This window comes from Neofelis nebulosa, chromosome 10 (assembly GCF_028018385.1).
Source record: "Neofelis nebulosa isolate mNeoNeb1 chromosome 10, mNeoNeb1.pri, whole genome shotgun sequence".
Lineage (NCBI taxonomy): Eukaryota > Metazoa > Chordata > Mammalia > Carnivora > Felidae > Neofelis > Neofelis nebulosa.
In genome coordinates this window covers 64,583,081-64,607,676 of record NC_080791.1, presented here as the reverse complement: position 1 = coordinate 64,607,676, position 24,596 = coordinate 64,583,081, and the positions used below count along the sequence as shown (strand labels likewise).

General features: G+C 47.1%; 1 protein-coding gene across 15 annotated transcripts in view; it reads right to left on the bottom strand.

Moving 5' to 3' along the window:
* Positions 1 to 24,596, bottom strand: part of PPFIBP2 (PPFIA binding protein 2) — a 145,705-nt gene that overhangs the window by 32,964 nt on the left and 88,145 nt on the right. For 11 of the 15 annotated variants that reach the window (XM_058688108.1, XM_058688111.1, XM_058688119.1 and 8 more), the window contains 3 exons: positions 16,521 to 16,652; positions 6,400 to 6,582; positions 2,756 to 2,848 (listed from right to left, as the gene is read on the bottom strand). In XM_058688108.1, the coding sequence (XP_058544091.1) occupies positions 2,756 to 2,848; positions 6,400 to 6,582; positions 16,521 to 16,652 (408 nt within the window). The remainder of the gene's footprint in view (positions 1 to 2,755; positions 2,849 to 6,399; positions 6,583 to 16,520; positions 16,653 to 24,596) is intronic. The other 4 variants (XM_058688113.1, XM_058688115.1, XM_058688109.1 and 1 more) reach the window with 1 other exon arrangement.

Genomic DNA, 24,596 nt, shown 5'->3' with positions numbered 1-24,596 from the left:
CACACAACAACGCACAGATGAAGGCTACTATTATGGGCCGAGAGCTCCCTGAGCCCAACTTAGGGGTTCTGAAAGAACCTTCCCTAACATCCCTCAAATGGGAAAAGAGAGGGCCACATAAAGAAAAAAAGAGGCAGCAAGGGGTAGGCTCTCCTTCTTTTGAGGTGCCCTATGGAGCCCTGCCCCTCTGCTCTGTGGCATCTACCCAGAGAGGCCAGAGAGCAAGCCCAGCGGTGGCAAGCTGCTAGCTGAGACCTACGGCCACGCAGCACTGTCCCCTAGCTCACTCAGGGCCACGGTGCCTGCGGGCCTACAACTAACAGCCTCGGTGGCTTCTGAATACCTTAGCCTTGAGCCTTTCGGTCCAAATGCCTCTTATTTCTACAAGGACCGTACTATTCTTAGAAGATCTTCTCCTAACCTTTCTTGGACCTTCCACGACCATTTTTCCCTTTCTTTGCAGACCGAGTGAGAGCTGGTCTCTGTTAGGAATCTGCATGCCTGATGCTGGTCTCTGGGACCCACAGAGGATCTCAGTGATATGGGTGAGGCAGAGCCCAGCACAATGAGGTCCCTTGTCTCTGAAGCCTGCCTCTGGGTGAGATCATCTATTTAAAACCCTGTAGACTAGGGGCGCCTGGGTGGCTCAGTCTGTTGAGTGCCAACTTCGGCTCAGGTCATAATCTCACGGGTTCATGAGTTTGAGCCCCGTGTGGAGCTCTGTGCTGACAGCTCAGAGTCTGGAGCCTGCTTCGGATTCTGTGTCTCCCTCTCTTTCTACCTGTCCCCTGATCATGTACTGTCTCTTTCTCTCTCTCAAAAAATAAAACATAAAAATAATTTTAAAAAATTAAAAAAAAACCCAACAACTAAGTGGCTGAGTCCCAGCTGCCAGGTGTCAATTTCCAGAGAATAGGCCAGAAATGACAGGTGCTCTGCCGTGCTTAGCATAGTACCTGTGCCCATAGCTGGGAAGTCTGCAACAGGCTACAAGCCCTCTACCTGACCACGAGGGCAAAGGATGCCACTGCCATGGCCACAGAGGCTGGAGCTGTGTGGCCAGAGGTCTGAGGCAAAGGTGTGCGGGCTGGTGCCAGGCAGAGGGGCGCTCCAGCTCCCTGCAAGTACTCAGCTTCGTTAAACCCAGGGATCACCCCTGATTGCTGCCCTGGAAGATGAGTCGCCTTCAGGGGCTGACAAGCTTTATGCAGAAGACTAAAGAACTTTCAAGAATAGTACAGGCTTTTACTTGCAGGGAATCAGGATTTTATAAGAAAAAGAGCATGGATTTTGGAATGACACAGATCCAGGTCTGGACCTCACCTTGGCCACCTTGGGCTTTGGTTTTCTAGCCACTGAAATGGGGATAATAAATCAACAGACCTCACTAGGTTATTTTTACGGATCAAATGAGAAAATGTGGGCAAAGAGCTTGATGCATTCTGGCACATAGGAGATGCCCTTACCCAATAGTTACTGAGTAACCTGTAGTATCTCAAAGGTCTCTATGCCAAGGCAAAGAGCTCAGGTGACCTAAAAAGAGTTGTTTGGTTTTATAATACATGGTTGTACAACTTCAAAGGCTTCCCCAAGACAGGACTCGCCTGAGTGGAATTCTGTGACAGAAGGCTCTGAGCTATTTGAGAAAATCACTGCTGCTGGAACAGGTACAGCACAGTACACACAAGGGTGCACTTAGATAGAAACAGGGCTGGAGACAAATGTGCTGGGATTGCCTAGGTTGGTGCTGACTTGGTAAGATCTCGGGAAAGTTACTGAACTGCTCTGTGCCTCAGCCTCCTCGTTGGTAAAACGGTTAAGAAAATCATTTTATACAAGCAATTATACAGATATCAATATCATGTTCAGAGTTTTAAGAGCATGACATAAATTGCATATAAATTATCAACACTAGAAATTAGAGAAAGAGCGAGCGAGATTCCCCCAAAAGAGAAATTCCTAGAAGGAAATATTAATAGTGGTAGCTCCTAGGTGGTATAAGAGTGACTTTTATCCATTTTTTTATGGTTTAAAGATTCTCTGTGATGAGTATTGTTTTCATAGTCATTAAAAGTTAACTTACAGAAAAAAATAAAAGTATAACCAGAAATTAGGAAAACTCTTAAGTACTTTTTAAAACCCTAGTAAGAAATAAAAATGAAAATCTAGTTAACACCTCTGGGTGGCGCTACAGAGGCCTTAGTCAAATAGCAGGTGTGCTTTCAGGGGGCTGCCTGGGCCAGGCTCCCGCAGGCAAGAATGCTCCTCCAGGGCTATTCCTTCCCCAGCCCAGGCTGCTGAGCTCCCCAGTTCAATAGAAACATGGTTTAGTTAAAACAACAAAGTAGTGGAGTGCATTCAATGCTAAAATACAGCATGCCTATTTAAACCAACTAGTTATTAAAAGGGACCGCTAAATTTAAAGTGATGCAGCCGAGGTAACATCGACGTTCATCTGCCTTAAGACTTCTCGCTTGCTCACAGCCCCTTACTGGTCCCATGTCACCCTAGGGGTGCCACAGGACACAGCAAGATGAAGGAGCTCAGCTATTCCAGCAGTGCATGATTGCAGGGGGCTTTCCCTAGGAGAAGAGCCTTCCCAGATCAAAGCTATCTACTTGCACAACCTGTGCACTATTGCGTGTGCACACAGTAGGGTCAATCTGCACTTCTCCAGCTCAGATCCCGAGCTTGAACACAGACCCTCCCCACCGGGCCTCAGCACCTCTCCATAAATATAAGAATTGCCTTTTACCTTAGTGGCCTTCAGCTTCCACTCATACTGATTCCGTTCATTCTCCAACTCTTCTACCTTGATTTTGAGGTGCCTGAGCTCTTGCAGTAACTCCTAGAAGGATAAGGGACAAAAACAAAGTTCTGATGGTTACAGAGCATGATGTTCCCTGGATAACCCTGGTTAGGCTCATGCAGGGGATGCCAGGGGCAAGAGATCCCGTGTCATGTTCAACACTGCAGCTCAAATCCTTAAACATGGTCCTGTTTCAGGAAAAGCTGTGGGCCATTCGAAAACAGAAGCCAGGGCTTGCAGGCATACGAAGAGAAAACTTTGTTTTTTTTTTCTTTAGAACTAGTTCTGCCTGCCCCTTTCTGACATCCATGTCCTCTGTGGGGTGTGCCCAAATCATGCACAAATGTGGAGGTGCAGGACAAATAGGACTTGGGAGCCAGAGGAACAGAGATACAAAAATGAAGCAGCTTCTTACAGACAAAGTAGCAGGAAGCAGGCTAGGTGGGCACACCTCTTTGTGCTGGGGTGTGGGGCAAGGAACCCCAAGAGGGGTGTGTGATCCTGGAAGGCTCCAGAGAAGAAGGGGCAGCCAGCAGGACAGAAAACACTAAGATAACAAATGCCAAATGCAGAGTGCTCTGGGCCAGGGGCGGGGGTCGGCTTGAAGAAAGGAGGGAATGAGAAGGCAGACCGGCAGAGGGCGGATGCAGGAGGCACAAAGGGAGACAGTCTGTTGGGCTAGGGCAGAGGACAGGTGGCATGAGTGGGAGGTAAGGCCAGAAAGTAAGGTGCAGCCCTACCAGAAAGGCTTTGGATGAAAATACAAAGAGCTCTGAGGCCATTTCTTTGGCAGTAGGGAGCCACTGAAAGTTGCTGAGTGAGGAAGGGATGGTTGACCAACTTGCCCGGGGTGAGTTGGAAGTCAGGTTTGTTTCTTCCAACTACAGGGACCTTGCTCCCTAAACTACTCTTTCAGCAAAGATGACACCACTGAGCACCCTTGTCCCAAACCAAGTTTCCTTTGATGGATAATTGGTCCTGCCAACTGGCTCGTATCAGAAAAATTAATGTGTATGTGATCACTTCCAGACTTCTGAACTCCAGATCCCCACAGACTCCCGACCTAACACCTCTAGGCAGGCATCTCACGACTGTCATGGCCCAAGTGGAACACTTAATTCCCCCTTTTAGACATTCCAACCTCACTAAATGGCAGCTCCATCCACCTACCTCCCTGTGCCAGAAACCTGGGGTCCATCCTTGGCATCTCCCTCTCCCCGACAGATGCAATCTACCCCCAAGCCTTGTTAAGTCTATCTCCAAGGAAATGGATCTCTCCTTTCTCTCCAACTCAACCACCACTACTCTGATCTAGCAGTTCATGTCAACAGGCCGGGCAGTCTCTCCAGGGGTTGCTCGTCTGTCGTCTTGCCCTTCTTAAAGCCACTGTCCCCCGCGGCATCCAGGGGAACAACACAATTAAAGGATAAATCTGATCCTGGCGCTCCTCTGCTCCTCAAAACTCATATGCTCTCACCAGCACTGCCTGGCCTGACCCGGTGCCCTGCCTGCCTCTTGGATTACTCTCTCCCCCCAGTGATGCACCAACCAAACTGGATACTTTTTAGTTCCTCGTCTACTTGGGCCTTTACACACACCGCTCCCTCTTGTCCGGAGCAGTCTGCCAGGTGAATTCCCACCGATCCTTCCTCAGGCCTCCTCAGCAAAGCTATCCCAACCTCTACAGCATATTCGGGTGTGGCAGAGTACATCCTTTCTGGTGTGGCACCCTGTATCTCTCCTACGTCATTTGCAATTAGATACTTACTGGTCTGATTGCTAATGGCTGGTTCTCCTCCTGTGTGAACTCCAGGAGGGGTTTGGGTAACTCTGAGCGTGCTTTGCTCACCACTGGCACATGGTAGGTATGTATTATTTCCCAATGAACGAACACGTGAAATTCAGTTCATCGCTTAACTGACCTGGAGCTCTTTGTGTTCTGAGATAGTCTGCCAGAAAGTTCCACTGCTTACACTTGAACTTTGTAGGGTAATCCACTAAGATTTTCTTACAGCCAAGGTAAACATTTATTGATGCCTCTTTTTAAAAACGTCTTCGAAGCTAAGGTCATTGTACCCATGACCTGCAGCATTAGATTTTAAGGCCTGGTGGGTCTTCCAGCCGACCCAGGATGGTTTTCTGAGAATGTTTCCGGCCCTGCCTGAGAGGCTGCCACCATGGAGACACAGAGCATGATGACGGCCAGGCTCTGATGACCTTTGGCACATCCTCCTCTTTCAAGGTTGTCTGTGTTGCCCATCATCGGCTATAAACACTGGTACAAACATTAGCCTCTTTTAGACGTCTTTCTGGGTTGACCCACTCAACATGGGGCACTCCCAGGACTTCTCTATTCAAATCCACATTTACCTCTGGGCTCTCATTTCTCCCCCTTATCATTTAATGTAGGAGGAAATCTCCCCACCTCAACCCCCACCTGCCTCCAAGCTCCCCCTCTAATGTCTGATTCTGGGTAGAGTTTCAGCATGTTCCACGGTTGAGTATGGGTTGTGATAATTTCCCACAGAGCTGAGGCGGACCCTCTGTAATGCTCACAGCTACTATGACCTTGACCTTCCTTCAGGCTTCCAAGTCCTCTTCGACAGTAGGTCTCAGAGGCACAGACTCCTCTCTGTGCAACTGCCATCACCAGGTCCAGTCAGGTCACGCAGGCCCCGGCCCCACCAGGATGAGGGGACAAGTCCAGAACACCGGTCAGGTATACCCCGTAGGGTCCAGAGGTCATGAAATCCCTCTAATGCGATTAGGTGGGGAATTTTTCCTAGAAATTCAGATGATGACCTAACTGTCATAGCAAAAGGAAACTGGTGTTCTATTTTCTCACTAGGGATTAACTTCCTTAAAAATAAACTTGAAAGGATTCTCTCATGATGCTATTTTTTCTTTAAAAAAGAAAATAAAGGGGCGCCTGGGTGGCTCAGTCGGTTGAGCGTCCGACTTCAGCTCAGGTCACGATCTCACGGTCTGCGAGTTCAAGCCCCGCGTCGGGCTCTGGGCTGATGGCTCAGAGCCTGGAGCCTGCTTCCGATTCTGTGTCTCCCTCTCTCTCTGCCCCTCCCCCGTTCATGCTGTGTCTCTCTCTGGCTCAAAAATAAATAAACGTTAAAAAAAAAATTTAAAAAAAAAAATAAAAAATAAAAAAAAATAAAAAAAAAAAGAAAAAAGAAAAAAGAAAATAAAAATCACACGAGATAAAACTTCATTTAATCTCCCAGCCCAGGAGGAGAATCAGCGCCTGAGTCACACCTGGGAAGGGGAATCCTGAGGCTTCCTTTTGCATGAATGCCCATCCCTCAGGGCACCTGACACACCTAATTCCCAGCCCTGAGGAAGGCCAGTGCCACCACCTGGCCAAGGGTTGGCCTCACCCGCTCAGACCCTGCTCTCTGAGGGTCGCAGAGCTCAGCTCAGACCCTGAGGGGAGTGCACCAGTCCCAAGCTCTGCCTGGAAGTAACAATAGAGCCGTGTTAAGCCACTGCACTCACTTGTGGTTAGGAGAAAGCCCAGCCCCTCCACCAGTGAAATGCCCCCACACGCATGCTCTGATATACTTAAGTGTGGTTCCTACAGGTGACCCCTCCCAACAGGCACAGTCCTGGCCGCAGGGCGAGGGCTCGGCTGCGCCGTCACCAGCCGCCACCTCCTCAGGGCAGCCCCTACTGAGTAAGAGGCGCTCTTGAATCTGCCTGTGGATGTCCAGCTGCAGCCTACACATCTGCTCCTGCAGCTCACTGATCACATTCAGAACCGACTGCAGGAAGGAAGAGAGAGGAGAAAAGAGCACTCAGGGTCAGTCAGCTCTCAGACACAAAGCTCCCCAGGAGAGCGGCCCAGAGAGAAGGAAGCATGCAGGGGGCGAGCTGCAGGGGGCGACCCAGAGGTGACCGCCCACTTTCTTCACGGGAACCAAAAGACCTGGTATTTTTCCTGAACCTGCCCCCTCTACGGGGTGGTCCTGCAGTCTGAGCAAACCCCCAGCAGCTCCTCTGTGCCACGCAGTGGGGGTGCGGTGGAGGCATCCTTGCACACCAACGAGGCACCCGGCCAGGCGGCAGCAGCAGAGACAGGCGCACAGACACGACCCCTCTTACACACGCCCGGGTATAGCTGCCCCTCTCCCACCCCCCAAACACACCAACACCCACGCGGTGACGTGTGGCATATACCACGCTCGCACACGCTGGTACGTCCCCAACTCTAAACTCTCCCTCACGCCCATACCAGACCTTACTCCTTCACTTACCATTCCAAACCAGACTTCCTCTGTAGCCTAGAGAACATCTTGGCCCTTATATGGCCACTTTGAAAAGATGCAGCCCCTGGAATTCATGCCTACTCAGTTCTGAACCCCTGTCGCCCACAGGTCTGCTGGGATCTCCCTTTTCTACTCCCTAGACATTTAGTCACCGTGTAGAGGCACACACGTAACCATGACAGTCTGTGAGTGTCACCATCCTGAAAACCATGGGGTTTCCAGGGAGTAGTGAGTGGCTAGTTCTGTGTGGGTCAAGAGGAAGGGGCGGCACGAGTCTAGGTGATGTCAAGCAGACACCTCCGGACCCCTTGCCTGAAGGTGGGAATGGAGAAGAGGCTGCCACACGTCTGGGTAACACAGCTCACGACAGTGCTGCTTGTGGCAGCCAGAAACCGGAAAGGCTGAGGGAAACTATGAGCAGCCCATGGGGCAGGGATGCGGACTTAAGGAAACATCACAACAGAGTGGAACAGAGACCTGGGTGGACAGGGTGGCAGCCAATGAACCTGTCAGGCCTCCCTGCCCACCTTTACTGATATTCTAAACACCAGCATCTGGTACTGGGGTCAGCCACTGGCACTGTGGGGACTGCCCAGGCACACTGGGAAGAAATTGCCCATCCCCACTAGTGACAGCGGGGTCTAAGAAGAAAAACTCCCATCTCATACCTTGTTTTGTACATCCCCTTCTCCAGTGTAGAAGGGAAACGGGGTCTGAGCGGCAGCTCGGGGCTGAAAGGATGCTGGGCGAAGGTGCCCGCCCTCCCGTCTGGTGATGCCATTTGGACTCAGAGCTGCAGGGCAGTCCTCGCCATCGTCAGCAGGCCTGGGGCCTCCCAGCCACTCACCCTTTGAGCTAGCTCACCTGAATTGTCCCAGACAGCCCAGGCTGTCCTCCTCCAGGGTCATCTGTCTTATAGCATTTTCCTACCAAGATGAGAGGATTGGGTTGTGAAGTCAGGGTGGCCTTTCTGGGTCTAAGTGCCCTGGACCTCAGATCTCTACGCAGCTTCATTGTTACTGGCCCCTGCACCCTGATGGGCCACTTACCAATGGGCTGGGGCCATACCTGCCGTCTGTGTTCTCAACTGCAGTCCTAGTGGAGACACTGGGCTCTGACGTGGCCTTTGTTCTGTGTGCCACTGGGTTCCAAACCCCCTGCTGGCTTAGCACACGTGCCTGACAAGGGTAGAGGATTCACGCCTGACTGGCCTGAGCTACTAGGCATCACAGGCCAGCTCTATCTCCTGTTGTGAATTTGCCACCGTTGGAAGATGCTAAACAAGGACGGTCCACATTCAGTTTGTTCGTGCTTTTTCATCTGAGAAGTCTCAGAGTCTTTTGGTACTTTAAATACTTAGCATACCTGCTGGGTGGCAAGAATTAAGAGGGAGGAAAGGAGCTGGAATTGGAGGCCCCAGCAGGGTATAGGGGTTGGGGATAGGGTTAGCTAAGCACAAAGCACGTATCGGGGGTTCAGGTAGACCCTAGATGAGCAACAAGTTAACAGAGATCTTTCCAATGGTCTTGATCTTTGTAAAGTAGGTAAGGTTGCCCTCTCAAAAGACATAGCAAAACAAAAGGGGGTACAGATTTAGAATGTGTAGGCATGAGAGGAGGAAAGGTAGGTATGGATTAAAGCAATACTAAGGAAAGGGGAAGATTTAGCTGGGAATTCATTAGCATGGGGGCAATTAACAGAAAAATTATCTAATCCTCTGACCAAGAGCCCCGGGCCGGAAGGAAGGATGGCCAGTTAATCAAGGATAGAGCTAAAAGCAATCCCCCAAGGTAAAAGATCGGCATTTACGTCCCCAGAGAGGGAGGTCAGCCTGTTATGGGCGACTAAGCCACGATGGGCATAGGCATGATGCTGTCGAAGCGTGCAGGCAGCTACAGACTGCCTTTTACTTTTGTAGAATGAGGGTCTATCTCATCAGGTTACCTCGAGGGGTTAACCAGGTGAGCCTTAGGTGAAGCACCTGGCACGGGGCCTGGCACACGGGAGGCATCCGACAAATGTGAGTTCACTTCCCCCACTGCTGCTCCTTTACCAGGTGTTTGATCCGTAAGACATGAACCAAACTGGGAGAACAGAAAACACCCAATGGTGACCTAGGTAAGGCCCACGTGGCATTGATGGCTAGCAACAAAAGCCCAGCGGCTCTGCACTCTTCTGGCATGCTCACCTTATTGGCCACTCTTTCCCAGAACCTTTAGTCCCTAAGTCCACTGGCCTTGCTGGTTTTCAGACCTGCTTGTCTCTCTTATAGAAGCTTCCTTCAATTGTTAAACCTCTCAAATGAGGAGTCTAAACTTGCTGCCTGATTTCATCATCGCATTCATTCCCTCCCCTCCCCCTGCACAAGTGGCCTCCAGGCAGACCAGCTTTGTCCCCAAGACTGATGAGGGACAGGGCTCTTCCTCATGGCCCCAGGGCCCTCTTCCTGCCTAAATCACAGGCGTGCTCCTGTCCTCAAACTGCTTGCCTCCCTCTTGAAGTGTTTTCTTCCCTACCTTTAGCGATTTTCCACCACTCAGGTTCTTACCTCTTTTACCCCTTTTCTGAGAACCTAGCTATTGCTCAAGTCTGTGTAGGTTTATAGATCCCAATGCCAGCTGGTCGAGTTGATTTTTCTTTGGCTTCATGTCATCACTGCTTTATGATTTTCTAGATCAGCATCCACATTACACATTAAAAATGCTCAATCAGGGACGCCTAGGTGGCTCAGTCAGTTTAGGGTCCAACTTCGGCTCAGGTCATGATCTCACAGTTCGTGGGTTCCAGCCCCATGTCGGGCTCTGTGCTGACAGCTCAGAGCCTGGAGCCTGCTTCGGATTCTGTCTCCGTCTCTCACTAACCGTTCCCTATTCACACTCTGTCTCTGTCTCAAAAATAAATAAACATTAAAAAAAATAAAAATAAAATGCTCAATTGGTAGGAAGAGTAAAGGCAGAGGACTCTCACCCTCTACAATAAACCTTCCTAGAGATGGTCTATAGATGCTATTATCATGGGGGTACCAACATGCCCATCTTAGCATCCATCCTATACTCCTCCAGTTCATCCACAAGACTCCCCAAGCAGGGTTTGTGCAATGCCTCACAGAAGTGTACATTTACCAGGTCTATTCCACCGATGTGTTCCCAGCCAGACACAGGAGGTCAAGATGATGTAACTCACTATATTTTTTTTGTTCTTAATTTTTGAGAGAGTGAGAGCCTGCAAGCAAGAGAGGGGCAGAGGGAGAGGGAAACAAAGGTCCAAAGCAGACTCTGCACTGAGAGAGAACAGAACCCGATGTGGGGCTTGAACTCAGAAACTATGGGCCAAAATCAGGAGTTGGACGCTTAACTAAGCCACCCAGGCACCCCAATGTAACTCACTCTTAACACAATCCCTACTTGATCTTCTGGCCTCCCACAAACCATCATAAGGTTGGCCCCAGCCTCAACAGAGTAAATTTTATGGAACCCATCTAACTTTCTTTGCCATCTGGGGAAAAAAAAAAAAAAAAAAAAGTTTCACTTCTAGTTTGCTAGCAACTCACCTGATTTCCCTGATACCTTAAAATTCACTTATAGCCAGCAGTTTGGGGACCACTGTCCTAAGTTCTTTGTGCCTGAGGCATCAGAACAGAGCCCATTCTTTCTTTGATCTTCTTATGGAGAACATAACTTTAACAAAAAGTCTCTCTCCTGTCCTCAGCATTGTCCTTTTATTTAGGGTTTGCCCCTGCTGCTGTTGCTTGTGCAGGTGCACTTTGTTCAGTCCTTTCTCTTATATTTTTTATTATTTTTTAATGTTTATTTTTGAGAGAGAGAGAGAGAGAGAGAGAGAGAGATCGATCAAGAGCCGGCAAGCGGTAGAGAGAGAAGGAGACACAGAATCCGAAGCAAGCTCCAGGCTCGGAGCGGTCAGCATAGAGCCCAACGCAGGGCTTGAACTCACGAACCGCGAGATCATGACCTGAGCTAAAGTTGGACGCTTAACCGACTGAGCCACCCAGGCACCCCTGTCTTTTCTATCTTTTATACGAGCCCCTTTGAAAACAAGTTTCTCTCAGGGTACTTCCAAGTTTCTCCTTTTTATCAGGAGTATTTGTGACATTGCACAGAGTTACATTATTTTTTAGTTCAATATTCTTGAGTCACCTTCTATGTTATTTCTGAACTTTCCAAGGTATGATTTATGAAAGTCTTGGCCATGCCTGGCTTTCCCTCCCTCCCTGTCATGGACTCACAGAACGGCCGCTCTCTCTCAAGGTACCTGTCACTTTTCCCTCCTAAACTAGTCTCAACATTACAGCCAGAGCGGCAGTTTCCCAGTTTCTTTCTCTGTCCTCTGGGTAGAAACAAATAGGGGGGTGGGGCACCAAGAGCCAACCTCTCAAATACTTAGGTGTTAAGCTGGAGGAGATTTTTAGGAACCACCCAAACTGCTGCGCCCTTCCATTTAAGCCCCTTGTCTGCTTCCATCTTTCTGGGGATCTGAACAGGAGTGCATCTATTTTCTTCCTCTGCTTGGGGTGACTATGTGGTGCATCCCAATGTTTCAGGGACATTCCCCTCTTATTCTCCCAACCCACGTGTTATTTTCCAGTATGTCCATCCTCAGGCTCAGCATTTCAACTTTCTTTTATACTTCGTTCTCTCCAGGGCTGGCCCACCTCCCCTCTTAACAGATCTGTTTCTCCCCCATAGGGCAGACCCTTTTGTAGCTGTGTTTCATTCTTGGGTCCCCTATCACAAAGTCCAGGTGACATTAATGAGGCTCTAAATGCCACTCTGTGTTGAAATCTCAGCTGGCTTTATGACTCCTGATTCACTAACCATCAAAGTTCTTCTTTACGGTTCTTTTCTATGTGAACCACGGGGCACCTCCCATAACCATGTCTTTCCCACTCCCTCCTACTTGTTAAACTTGTTCACAATATTACTTAGTTCTTTCTCTTCCTCCTTCATGCTCTGCTTAATACTGGCCCGGCACTCTTACACATCACTGATGGGAACATAACCTCTACGTTCCACGAGACAAAGTGGAAATATCAGTCAGAATTTCAACTGCATGTACCATTTGGCCCATTGATTCCACTTCAGTATCCCCACGTGTGCAAGAACATTCACAGCAGCATTATTGGAAGTAGCAAACACTTGGAAACCACTTACATGTCCATCAAAAGAGGACAGGCTAAATTAAGGTACGGTCAGATAATGAAATAATAGGTATTTCTATCATATAAGTTTTTTTAATGCACTTGGTGTGAATAAACTCCCAGCATGCTACATTAGAAGGTCTAGAACAGTGTGCATTTGCACAAAAATGAGGGAAAGAATGTGTGTGCATATGTGCATATATATCTGTCCACATAAGTTTGCTTGTCCATGGATAACTCTGGGAGGACACAAACTGGTCACGGTGGTTCCTGACTGTGGGCCTGAGGGGCGAGCAAGGAAGGAGACTTTTTGCTGCATATGCTTTTATGAACTCTTAATTTTTGAACTGCTGGAGATTTCCTAGGCTAGTAAAAATCAGTAAGTAAAACAAAATCAACAGAACAGTAAGAATCTCCCGGTCGACTTCTCTGAACAAACACAATCTTCCCAGTCTCCGCTCCGTGCTCCATATCCATCATTCTGGTTACCCCAGTTCAGAAATCAGAATCCTTCCCTTCCAAGGTGCTATAACCACAGGAAGGAAGAAGGAAGTCAGCACCACCCGTGCTGTAAGACACTCCGTTTTCTGCCAGAAATCCTGAAGACTCTTTCTGGTTCTCTTCCTCATATCTGTGTATAACCCTGATCAACTGCACGGACACCACTTTCCAGGACATGCTGGATCCCTGCTCCCTTCTTTACAGGATGCTCTAGTTATTACATGCAGAGCTCTTTAATCCCATAAAGAGATCCAGCTGTGGGGCCCCCTCCATCCCCAGGGCTCGGGGAAACCAGACTCCTCTCCATGGAAGACGCCTCTGAGGGACGTGCCTGTGATATAGTATGCCACCCAGACATTTTCCTCTGCCTCTGGATCTTTTACATTCCATCCTCCTCATTCTCGTATTTACTTTCCGCGCCAGCCACTCCTCTGCAGTCCTGCTTCTCAGGAGTAAACCTAACTGATTAAGCTTGGGTCTCCTGGAATGACCCGGAGCCACTGCGAGAGGCTCAGGAGGAAAGGTAAACAGGAAACCCAGTATTCACCCACATCTCACTGACAGACTCCTGAGTGAGGCTGGCTGTCAGGATGGTCTCCATTTGACAAGAAACCTGCATCTTGACGTCCTTAGGTTTATAGACAACCATGTATAATCACGTCCATAACTTTCTACAGGCAGCAGGATACAGGCTTTGGGGGGATCAGAGTCCGACAGAAAGAACAGCCTGCAATGCTCTTGTTAACAGTATCCTTTTTCTTTTTCTTTTTTTTTAAATTTTCACTGAAACATAAAATGGAATTTGAGGATAAAGCCTGAGCTACATAGAGGAAATTTCAGATCCAGCTCTCCCAGAAAACAAACAAAACAGAGAAAGATCCTGCCTTTCCAAACCACAAGCAATAGGCCTTGGGCTAAGTATATTCACTGGAAAAAACCCAGCAGCAATGCAGGCTGGGAAGCAGCATTCCCCTTGTTCACGGAAGTACAACCCCTGGTGACCTTAGCTCAGTGCTGCACTCACACACGTCCACGCACATGACAATGGAGTCCCCACAGCAGTACTCGCCATGGTTTCAAGCCCCTGGTGCTGCACATATTTGCAAATAGTGGCAGAGGCTCTAAGCATACCAGCAAAGATTATGTTCAATTACAAGAAGGAGAAATGCACTTCAGGTCATGTGGCTGTGCATGGAGTGTCACAGGTTTGAACAGCCTTAAAAAAACCTTAATGTTTGTACTAGCAACTGGGAAGGGCCATTATCTGGTAGGAATGAAGCCAGCGGCTCAGGGTCTATGTTGCCTCATGCATGAACAGCCTGATGGAAAACAAAAACAAAAAATTCAGATTGAAACATAATTCCTCAGAAAAGGAAAAATAAAGCAAACAGCAAAATGACTGCTTTCGGTGTACTTGGCCCAGAATTGGGAGCTCTCCTTTCCATCCTGTCTTCCCTGGAAAGGAACGGAGCTGGCTCAGGTTGGTACTAACTCCGCGTTCTTTCCCAGACAGATTCACGCACACATACCTATGTGCTCCCTAGTGGCTGGCTGGTTCGGAACCAGGCATGTGACCCAAACTGGCCCAGGGAGATGCAAGCCCGAGGCTTTTGCTGGAAACTTTGAGAAAAAGGTGTTCTCTCTGCCAGGTCTCCAGGCCGATAGGATGTAGTGCAGAGACCCTTCTTGACAATAAGGCTAAGTCAGAACGAAGACATACGCTAAGGCTGATTTTTAATGACATTGTGAGGTCACATGGATCTAGTGATATTGGACTTGAAACTCTGGACTCTTCAAGCTGTGTGACCTAATACTCTCCCACCTATACTTTTTTTTTTTTTTTTAATTTAAGTGGTTTTGACTTGTCTCTATCACTTCAAGGCGTCTCCGAGTTTACTGAATTCTGCCCCCAGAGCCCTAACCTATGTTCCCATGTCATCACACACCTCGAGACGTTGGTAAAAACACAACTCCAAACCTGGAGAAAATTCAGTTGCTTCTTTCTGAACATTTAAAAAGCAAAGTGTATTTGAGGTGCCTGGGTGGCTCAGTTGGCTAAGCATCCGATTTCGGCTCAGGTTATGGTCCTGTGGTTTGTGAGTTCGAGCCCCGCATCGGGCTCTGTGCTGACAGCTCGGAGCCTGGAAGCTGCTTCGGATTCCGTGTCTCCCTCTCTCTCTGCCCCTCCCCTGCTCATACTATCTCTCAAAAATAAACACTAAAAAAGTTTTGTTTTTTGTTTTTTTTAAAAAGCGCTCTATTTAACTAACTCCTCACAAAGATAAGCTTTCATTCTGCGGGACCTTTGCAGTTTATAAATGTATCTTAACCTACATGTCCATTTGCAGGATGCTTTGTGACACAATCAGAAAGTAATCGATAAAAGGTAGCGGTTACTATGTGTCCAGCACTATGCTAAGGACTATACATGAATTATCTCATTCCCTCCTCCAAACCACTCAGGAAATAGGAAGTGTTACTATCTCCACTTTACAGAGGGAGAAACAGGTTGTGTTATGCCTACAATGACAAAGCTAATGAGCAGCTCAGCTTGCATTACAGCTGGAAGATCTGATTCAAGGCCCCACCCTCTTAATCACTACAAGACAGGGTCTTCAGGTTCATGGAGAGATCTTTTGGCACCTCTACTTACAATGAGCAGCTTCTCAAAAGCAACGCACAGAATTGCCCACCCGTTTTAAGTGTCTCAATCACCAGCATTTACCACTGTGTAAACACAGCAATAGGGCAGGTTTCAGTGCACAATAATGGGGGTGCTTAATAGAAAGGAATGATATCCACTTTTAGATTTTGGAGAGAGCTAAATGTTGCGAGGGAGCATATATGAACCAAGTACCTACAGGATGCCAGGTACTATGATAGGGACTTTTGTGATTTTTATTTGGACTTCACACAGTTACCTACTTTACAGATAAATAAAGTCTCCAGAAATTAAGCAGCTAACTTGTTGAATGAAATTCAAAGACCTATTAAGCAGTTAGGTTAGTGATTGAACCAATGTGCTTCTAAACCTAAAGCCTATCTTCCTTCTACATCTTACATGCCAGGTGCAAATATGGGCACTTGTAGGTAGAGACATATGGAAGGTGGTTATCTAAGGTTAAAACAGGATGTTCTTTCTCAACAAAAGCAACTCTGAGCCTAAAATTTACACAAAACATTTATCCTAAAAAGGAGTCTGGCATGTTCTGGCCAATGGCATTATAGAGTGTAAAACAAAAACAGGAACAATGCAGGAAAACATTAACAGAAGGCCTGTACATGGGCTTCCTCCTATGACCTATCAGGAGAAAAGAAACATAATCTAAGGGTTCCATCTAGGTCAATGAAAAGCACATCAAAGAATGTCTCCAGACTCCTTGGATATAGTGATGGTGGCCTATTGGGCAGCTGACTTCATCCCAGATATATCCTCATTACCTTGGCTCTCACAGAGGACATCTTGGGTCCCTTCACATCTTGCCTGATCCTTCCCCCTCTAATGCTTCCCTTTCTATCCTTGTCAGCAGCTTGAGGGAGGATAAAGCCTTAGAGCCAAAACTGGGTGGTTTGGGCATTGCTGAAATCTGCAGCCACAGCAAAACCTGATAACTTGGTATTAACAGATCATTGTGTCTCTAGTGCATAGATGCTTCTGGCGCCCAGTGGCTGCCAGGCTTGGGGTTGACCAGATGGCCTGAATCCACATTAGGATAGTTTCCTCTGCTCTGAGTTTAGAACTGTATGGATCCCCCAGAATTTGGTCTATCACACTCACCTCTGCTTTTCTCTGCTTCTCCTCCTGCTCTCTCTGCTCCTTCTCCATGCCAACCAGCTTGAGTTTCAGCTCAGAAACTTCAGTCATCAGATCAAGCTTCTGGGTCTCAAGAGACGTGCGACTTAGCAGCTCCTGCAAGCAAAACCAGATGTCAAAATCAGAGCCTCCATGGCAACAAGGACAGCTGTAGCTCCATCCAGAGCATACAAGGCAAACTCTGTTGGACAACAGAGCTGAGACTGCTGCATATGAGCTACAGGGCTATTAGGGACAGGTCTCAGCTGATACTGGGTCACTCAGGGAGAGCACAGCCCCTGGCACCACCCACTGTGCTCTGAGAAACAATGTGAACTATAGCTCTCAAAAAACAAGTTTGCCATTAGAAGCCATTATTTCCAAGTACAGAAAAGGGACAGTTTTGTTCAAAGAATGAAACTTCTCCACCTCTATTTCCAATGCAAAGCAGCGGGTCCTTTCAACCAAAACAAACAAAAAAACACAAACAAACCCAAGCTTACGTTAACAATATCTTTTTTAAAACCAAGGATTCCAAATCACCTCCTGGGCTCAATGTTCAGCCCACATTTTCAACAAATTTCATTTTAAGGTCTCACTGCAAGGAGACTAGGAGGGAGCTAGAGCATAAAGCAGATATTCAATGAGTATTTATTAAATGACAGAATCCGGTTTATGTGATATAGACTTTTCCTAGCCTATGTGATAATGGATCTTTTCTAGCCACTACGGTATGCAGGTAAGAAAATTGTTCTTCCCTTATTGTAAGACCAGACTCAGGAAGGTTATCAGTCCTGCCCTGCCATAATAAGAACAGTAGTAGACGGCAACCTGCCATTAATACATATAATTAATAAGTATAAATAAGACAAAAAACAAAGGTGATTGACAAAATACCTGCTGGGAACCACTAGAGATTTTGAAGGACCTCAAAAACCAGGAACATTTCTGGTCCAGGGGCAAAATTTCTCCATTGGCCAAAGGCCATGGTCCATGAGCTCCAGAGTCTTGGCACACGGGAGACACGGTTTCCAGCAATGAGACTACAGTATGGCCATCAGGAGAGTGACCAACCAAATCAGCAGACAGAAAAGATACACTATTCCATCTCAGTATGAACTTTCTATATTAAGTTGGGCAACCTAACCCTCACACAAGAATGGTGATCAGCATTCTGACCAATAGCTATGATTTCACATATTCTGAACCATCCTCAGACTACAAACCAAACCACACAGGACACAGATCTTAACTAGGAAAACATGATTCCCTAGGCCAAGCCCCTCAATGTGTCAGAAAGCCAGGCTACAAACTCTTCATCTGCTAATCTGAAGGGACGGGTACCTAGAAGTTCAGCAAAATGAACTCACTGAGCACTGGGCAAAGGAGGACAGCTCTTCCTGTTTCAGCTAGACTTGAACTAGCTTAGAGCACAGAGGCAGCGACCCTGCCATGCGAGAACCGCAGCGTACTTGGTCATGAGTAGTCAGCCAGATCAATGTGTATAATGGTGGAGGTGGGGAAGGAGAGAAGACACACAGATTCAATGAGTGCCTCCTCTGTGCCAGACCCCACAGGGTACTTTACATACACCTGTATGTATGTACAGGTTTATGTATGAAAGTTTATTTACTTTCAATAAACCCTCCTAGTGATTTGACAGTAAATACTATCCTGACCTGAGTAATAGACAGTAAATACTAACCTGGCCCAGAGACTGGCCTTGTCTTGACCAAAGACACATGCCAGTCAACAACAGCAGAGTGCGTTAGTTTGCAAACCAAAGTCTGTTTGATTCCAAAACTCTTTTCTGTCTAACGTATCACATGGTTTCCCAAACAGAGGAAGAAGTCCAAGAATTTTAAGGAAAATAAAAGAAAAAAAATACCTGCTGAAAAAAAAGCCAATCAACAAATATTCACGGAGTCACGGAGTGAGGAAATAGCCACTCAAACTGTTAAGATTTTGTTGAGCACACACTCTCTACCAGGGCCTGGCGTGAAGGCTCTCTGAAGATCTAATCCTCTCTGATACCACCTACTCACTCCCACCTCCTCTCTCTTCCTTCCTCACCTTCCCCTCTGTTCCACCACCTCATTCTACGTTTCTCTCTCCATCCTTTCATCTACCTGTTTTGTTCCACAAATGACTTGAGGCGGTTTGAATAATGGACAATTTAAGTTAAAATGTAAAATCATAAAAGTTAAAGCAGGCAGGAAAAGAAGTTGAGGCCAGAGCCACCGCTGGTATAAAACTCCTACCCTAAAGTTCTGTGGGTTGCTAGAGATGGACTATACCGTGTACGTGAGCTCTCCAAGTCACCAATGCAAAGGGGTAGAGAAGTAATTCTATAAATCAGATAGCAACAATTGCTTTAGAGTACGGACAATTGAGAAAATGTTGTTCCATTCCATTCCAGACTTCAATCATTTACTCAACATGTTTTTAAGTATCTACCAGAAGTCAAGGCCTAGGGATATGATTATTAAAAACACAGCCCACTGAGTGCTTGAATATCTTACATGCAGTTTGCCCGCTAAGCAACATTCACGATACTGCCGCCTTGGTGGGATCAAAAAAAGCCTCAGAATGTATCTCTCCTGAACAGTAGGAATCTATTCCACTTCTGTTATTGCCAAAATCCCTCTAGTTATTTTAGGTTGCCTGGTTGTAATTGGTCACACCAATGTTCCCACTGACAAGGATAATATTCTAATTGGTTGTACTAAAGTTCCAATAGCCGTTCCAGTTGGTCACGGCAGGGTTCCAATTGGTTACACTAACATCCCAAGTGGGAGTTCCAGTTATTTGTGATTATATTCCAGCTATTATATCTATTAGCATATGCCTCTACCTTTCATTGTCCTTACCCCTCATCCTTGTCATTGGTAAGTACTGTCCTACTCCCTGAATTCAAAATCAGCCTTCAACAAGCTCATCCAGTCCAGCTCCACTTTCCATCTCCAGGGACACATGGTCCCCAGCCACTATTACGTGTTATATTCTCTATCATATGTGTCTAAAGAAGATTTACCCTACATTTTCAACTGTTCCTTCTCCTTCCAGCATAAACTGAATCCCGACTTTTTTTTTTTTTAATTTTTTTTTTCAACATTTTTAATTTATTTTTGGGACAGAGAGAGACAAAGCATGAACGGGGGAGGGGCAGAGAGAGAGGGAGACACAGAATCGGAAACAGGCTCCAGGCTCCGAGCCATCAGCCCAGAGCCTGACGCGGGGCTCGAACTCACGGACCGCGAGATCGTGACCTGGCTGAAGTCGGACGCTTAACCGACTGCGCCACCCAGGCGCCCCTGAATCCCGACTTTTGCAGCCTATCACATACCCTTCCCAGTCATCTCAAGTGGAGTCCATCCTGTTTCGACAATCCAACTTTACCGGACATGCTTCCAGACCACTACTGTCCTTATTGATCATCTACATCTGCCCTCCTCTTCTAAAGTGGTGCCATTCAGTTACAGCACATTCCAGAACCCAAGACAACTTATCCAGAACCCAAGACAGTCTCTCATTTTCCTCAGGGCTTTTTTCTTTTGATCAATGGTTTCTCTACCTAGTTTGGGCACGTTCCTTCTCCTCAGTAACTTCAACATCCTTGTTCCCTCCTTGTTAGTCTTCCAATATCCACTCTGGTTTCACCTTTCTTGAGCACTACACCAACAGGTTTGCTTCCACCTTGCCTCAGTTTCTCAGCAGGATGGCCATCACCTTAGCCATCATCTTTATCCAGAATGCATTTGCTCTGCTTCTAAAATCTTCAGCTCTGATACAGTCTCCTTTGGCCACAGTCCTCTAACCTTTCAAGTTTCCCATTTACAGACTCAAACAATCTTTCATTTCTTCTACTGTGGCCAATACTTACCTGTTTTCCTAGTTAATAAACTTCCTTTAAGTAGTATTTGCCTCCTTATCCATTCTATACCTGAGGTCATTTCAAGTGTATCATATCTGCACCAGAAAATTCCTCATTCCAGTTCATCCCTACCCTTAGACCTAAAGTGCATTTGCTTTACCAGAGCCCAGTCCATGCCAAACCTCAAAGTCTTTTGTCTATGTTTCTACTCCCTGTGGCCTGAAAATTGCTGGTAAAAGACACTTGATGATGCCAATTGGTTTCCATACAAATTTACGCTATCTAATTAGAGCTGATCTTCCAATACCGCCTGGCACCCTTGCGTTCATCTCTGGTTGGTTCCTTTCAGAGATTGTTCCAAATCTTTCCCATTCTCCTCCAGCCATAAACCTTACCCTTTCTTCCTCTTCTCCTCAAATAACCTCTCCTGTATACTGAAAAGGTATTTTAAATATTTATTTTTGAGAGGGAGGGAGGGAGGGAGAGGAAGAGAGAGAGAGAGAATGTACATGCAAGCAGGGGAGAAGCAGAGAGAGAGAGAGAGACAGGATCCAAAGCAGACTTTGTGCTGACAGTGGAGAGCCCAATGCAGGGCTCAAACCTGTGAACCATGAGATCATGACCTGAGCCGAAGTCAGACGCTTAACTGACTGAGCCACCCAGCCACCCCCGGAAAGGTATTTTAAAATAATCTGTTCATTTGTTGAGCTGACATCCCTTTTTTCAAAATCTCCTGGAATCATCTCTCATTCATGTCTCTTAAATCCATGTCTTAGAGCAAGCAAGTCCATGTCTCATGTTGGGTTCTTTCACCTTTAAGAACCACTCTCAAGCCTAGTAAGTTTCCAGGTTGCACATAGAAAGCATATGTTCAAGGACACAAAGATTCCAGAGTGTGCTCTGTAATTACCCCATCTGACCCTCCTTCCCATTGCTGACTATCTCTCAGTCTCTAGACTTCATGTCATACCCACATAGCTTGATGTTCAGGCTTTCAAGTTACCTCCCCGGTCAATCGTTAGTGTTTGGCTGTGATCTCTGAGTTCTGGTCCGGCTTCTCCCTCCAGCCGGTAAGTCTGAAGGACGAAGGACGACTACTCACATGGTCTTCGGCTCCCCCTCACCTCTGTCCTGACTGTGAGGAAGTTCCCACCCAGTCTGTGCTTCACAAGGGTAGGACCATTAATCATCTACTCTGACAGGCATTTAATCTCTTTCACCATCAGCTCCCATTCCTCAGGCTATAAACATGATCAAATTTCTGACATTCGAAAGAACTTTCCCTCTTGACCTTGCCTTCCCCTTAAGCAACCATCATCAACTCTCTTGTGCTCTCGCTAGGCAAATGCATGTTCTGTGTGCACTGTTTCTATGAATGCACTCTCTCCTCATCCCCTCCCTCACCCCTTCCCAGTCAAGTTCTAGAAAGAATAATCTAACCCTTGCTGCCTCTTCTTCCTCACCTCCCTGTCTGGATGCCTGCAACCCAGATTCTGCCTTCACCAGGTAGGGCACACAAACAGTTCTGTTTCTGGGGACCAATGTCCCAACTTTCAGACGCAACCTGTACTTCTCAGCTTTTAGCCATTTAACTCTTCACCCACTGATCAGTGTATGATAACACTTGCCATCCCATCCTTCCTTCCAATTTCCTGATCTGTCTTTTTTTTTTTTCTTCTGTCTCTTTTGCTAGCTTCTTTTACTCTGGTCTACCCCTTAAGAGAAAGGTTGTTGGATCCCTAGCTCTCAGCCTAAAGACTGGATCCAGCCCATTTGTCTGGAGCATGAAGGCGAGGCTTGTTCCCTGCTCCAACCTACAGGGTAGATCTAGCTGGGAGTCTCTCTGAATCATGCAGCTACCATAATGTGGGGGGAGGTGAGGTGTGGGGAGACAGGGGGCTGGAGAGAAGGGGGACGGGTTTCATAAGCTGCATTAACTTCTGCTTTCCCAATTGTTTCTGGGCTGCCTAGGGACAGAGGGCAAGGGGAGAGGAGTGGATGGTACATGAGGCAGGTGATTTTTGTTACTACAAACCATGAAACTAGGTAATGAAACTTTAGGGGAAAAAAACAAAAAACAAAAACCAATGAACAAAATCATCACTCACCCCTCTCACTTCACCACTACCAGTAACCTCTTCCAGAAGGGCAAAGACATCTCCTTTCCTGGAGATGGAAAAAAAACTTACATCTCAGAGAAAACCATCATTTCCTTTTTCCAAAGCTCAGTCTGAGACTGGAGCTGATAAAAAGAAGTGGCCTTTCAATTTATTCTCTCCTTAAAGGGCCACATCTTGAAGCAATTACTTCCATCTTTAAGTGTGGAACATGACCCAGGGAGTTACTGACCAATGACAGAGGACTGGAGCCAGACTGGCAATCTGAAACCAGAGTGAAGGAAGGGGCCATGGAAACACATGAAAGGAAAAAATGCATCCCTTTGCTCTTTGAAGTAAGAGGCCTAGGCTGTGCTGGAAAGCCGCTTTCATGAGTAACACTGCAGTGAGGGGCTTGTTGTCAACCTGGGTTCGAGTCCAGACTCAGCCCCCACTACGGAAACCATCTCTCTGGAACCTCAGCCCCCTTATCCGTGAACAAAGAACACCTACTTTGCATGGTGGTATGGAGATTCAACGTCAAATAAGATCAGCTTGAAGAAAGCAGTTATTTCTGGCTCCTACATCTCCCAGGGGGCAGGTTTGGGGAAGAACTGGCAAATCCTGGTTTTCTTCAGTCACAAATCAGGTGTCTCACCTCTGAGACAGAGTCATACTTCCACAGAATCAGGGGTACATAGCTCTGTTTACTATTCTTTTTGAGACAGAGATACCCCTTTAAAGGTACTCTTGGAAAATTTATCTGCCAGGTGCTGATGACACTTTTGAGTTCATAAACCCAGACACATTGTCCTTCACTCAACTCAAGGGCAGGAACTGGGTATCTTAGGCCCTTAATCTGCATGCTCAAGATCTTTTTTTTAATGTTTATTTATTTTTGAGACAGAGGGAGAGCATGGGTGGGGGAGGGGCAGAGAGAGAGGGAGACACAGAATCTGAAAAGGCTCCAGGCTCTGAGCTGTCAGCACAGAGCCTGATGCAGGGCTTGAACCCACGAACCGTGAGATCATGACCTGAGCCGAAGTTGGACGCTCAACCAACTGAGCCACCCAGGCACCCCGTGTGTGCTCAAGATCTTAAAACTGATGACTTGTGAGAGAGTTCGGTTTTAGCAAAACTGAAATAACAGCTCTAAGAAGTGGGCAATATGGAGCCCATATGATCATCCCTGTCCTCACTATATAAGAACACAGGTTTGACAACTTTCCTGGATCAACAGAAAGGCACGTAGACTGACTCCAAATCCCAGAAATTTGTCTTTCCACACCTCACCTGAAAGACAGCCAAAACAATGAGGATGCCTAACACCTGGGGCTCTAGGTCAGGTGGGAGGTCTGAAATCGAAGCTGTTGTCCTTCAGGATTTCCCCAAAGTTTGGGTTCCTCACAAGGAAGTTTGCATCCTTTACTTCCTCCCCATTTGGCTCTCCTAGCCTGTCCTCTTTTTGACACTGAACATTGTTTCTGCTCTCGACATTGGTTACATTTGTAAACAGCTAGTCTCTGGAAAGTGCTCCATTTGGCTGTCAGCTCTGTATAAAGTCTATTATCCACTAAGTAGCATCAGCTTCTTCCTCAAAGTCATCATCCTCTGGAGAAGGGTCAACAATCAGAGGCAGAGAAGTTTGCTGTGCAGGGCCCTAATAGACTCCAGAGGCCACTTTAGAAAAAGTCACCAGGGACCTCAATGCATCAGCGGGGCCATGGAGAACCCGCTCTGTGGCGTAGATTTTGTCACCAGCACGGTCTGAGCTAGTTACAACAAGGATATGGCTGGTCCATGCCTATATTCTCAGGATGCTAATTCTAGACAGCCCAGGGGTGCAGCTCTCAGAGATGCTGGTAGGCAATGCCTTGACCTGCTTAGGATACAGAAGGCAGAGGTCAGCCCTGTGAGCTCTGTACCCAGGCCAGACTGTCCCAGACCTATGAAAACAAACCCAGGCTGCGGCCTCTTGGAGACCCATTTATGGATTTCCTGGAAAATCCACACCTGTTCAGGGAGTCTGAGACCATCCCTGAGTAGGTGCTTCCAGAGGCAGTTCCCAAAGAGGCTCAGAGGTTCCTCTTT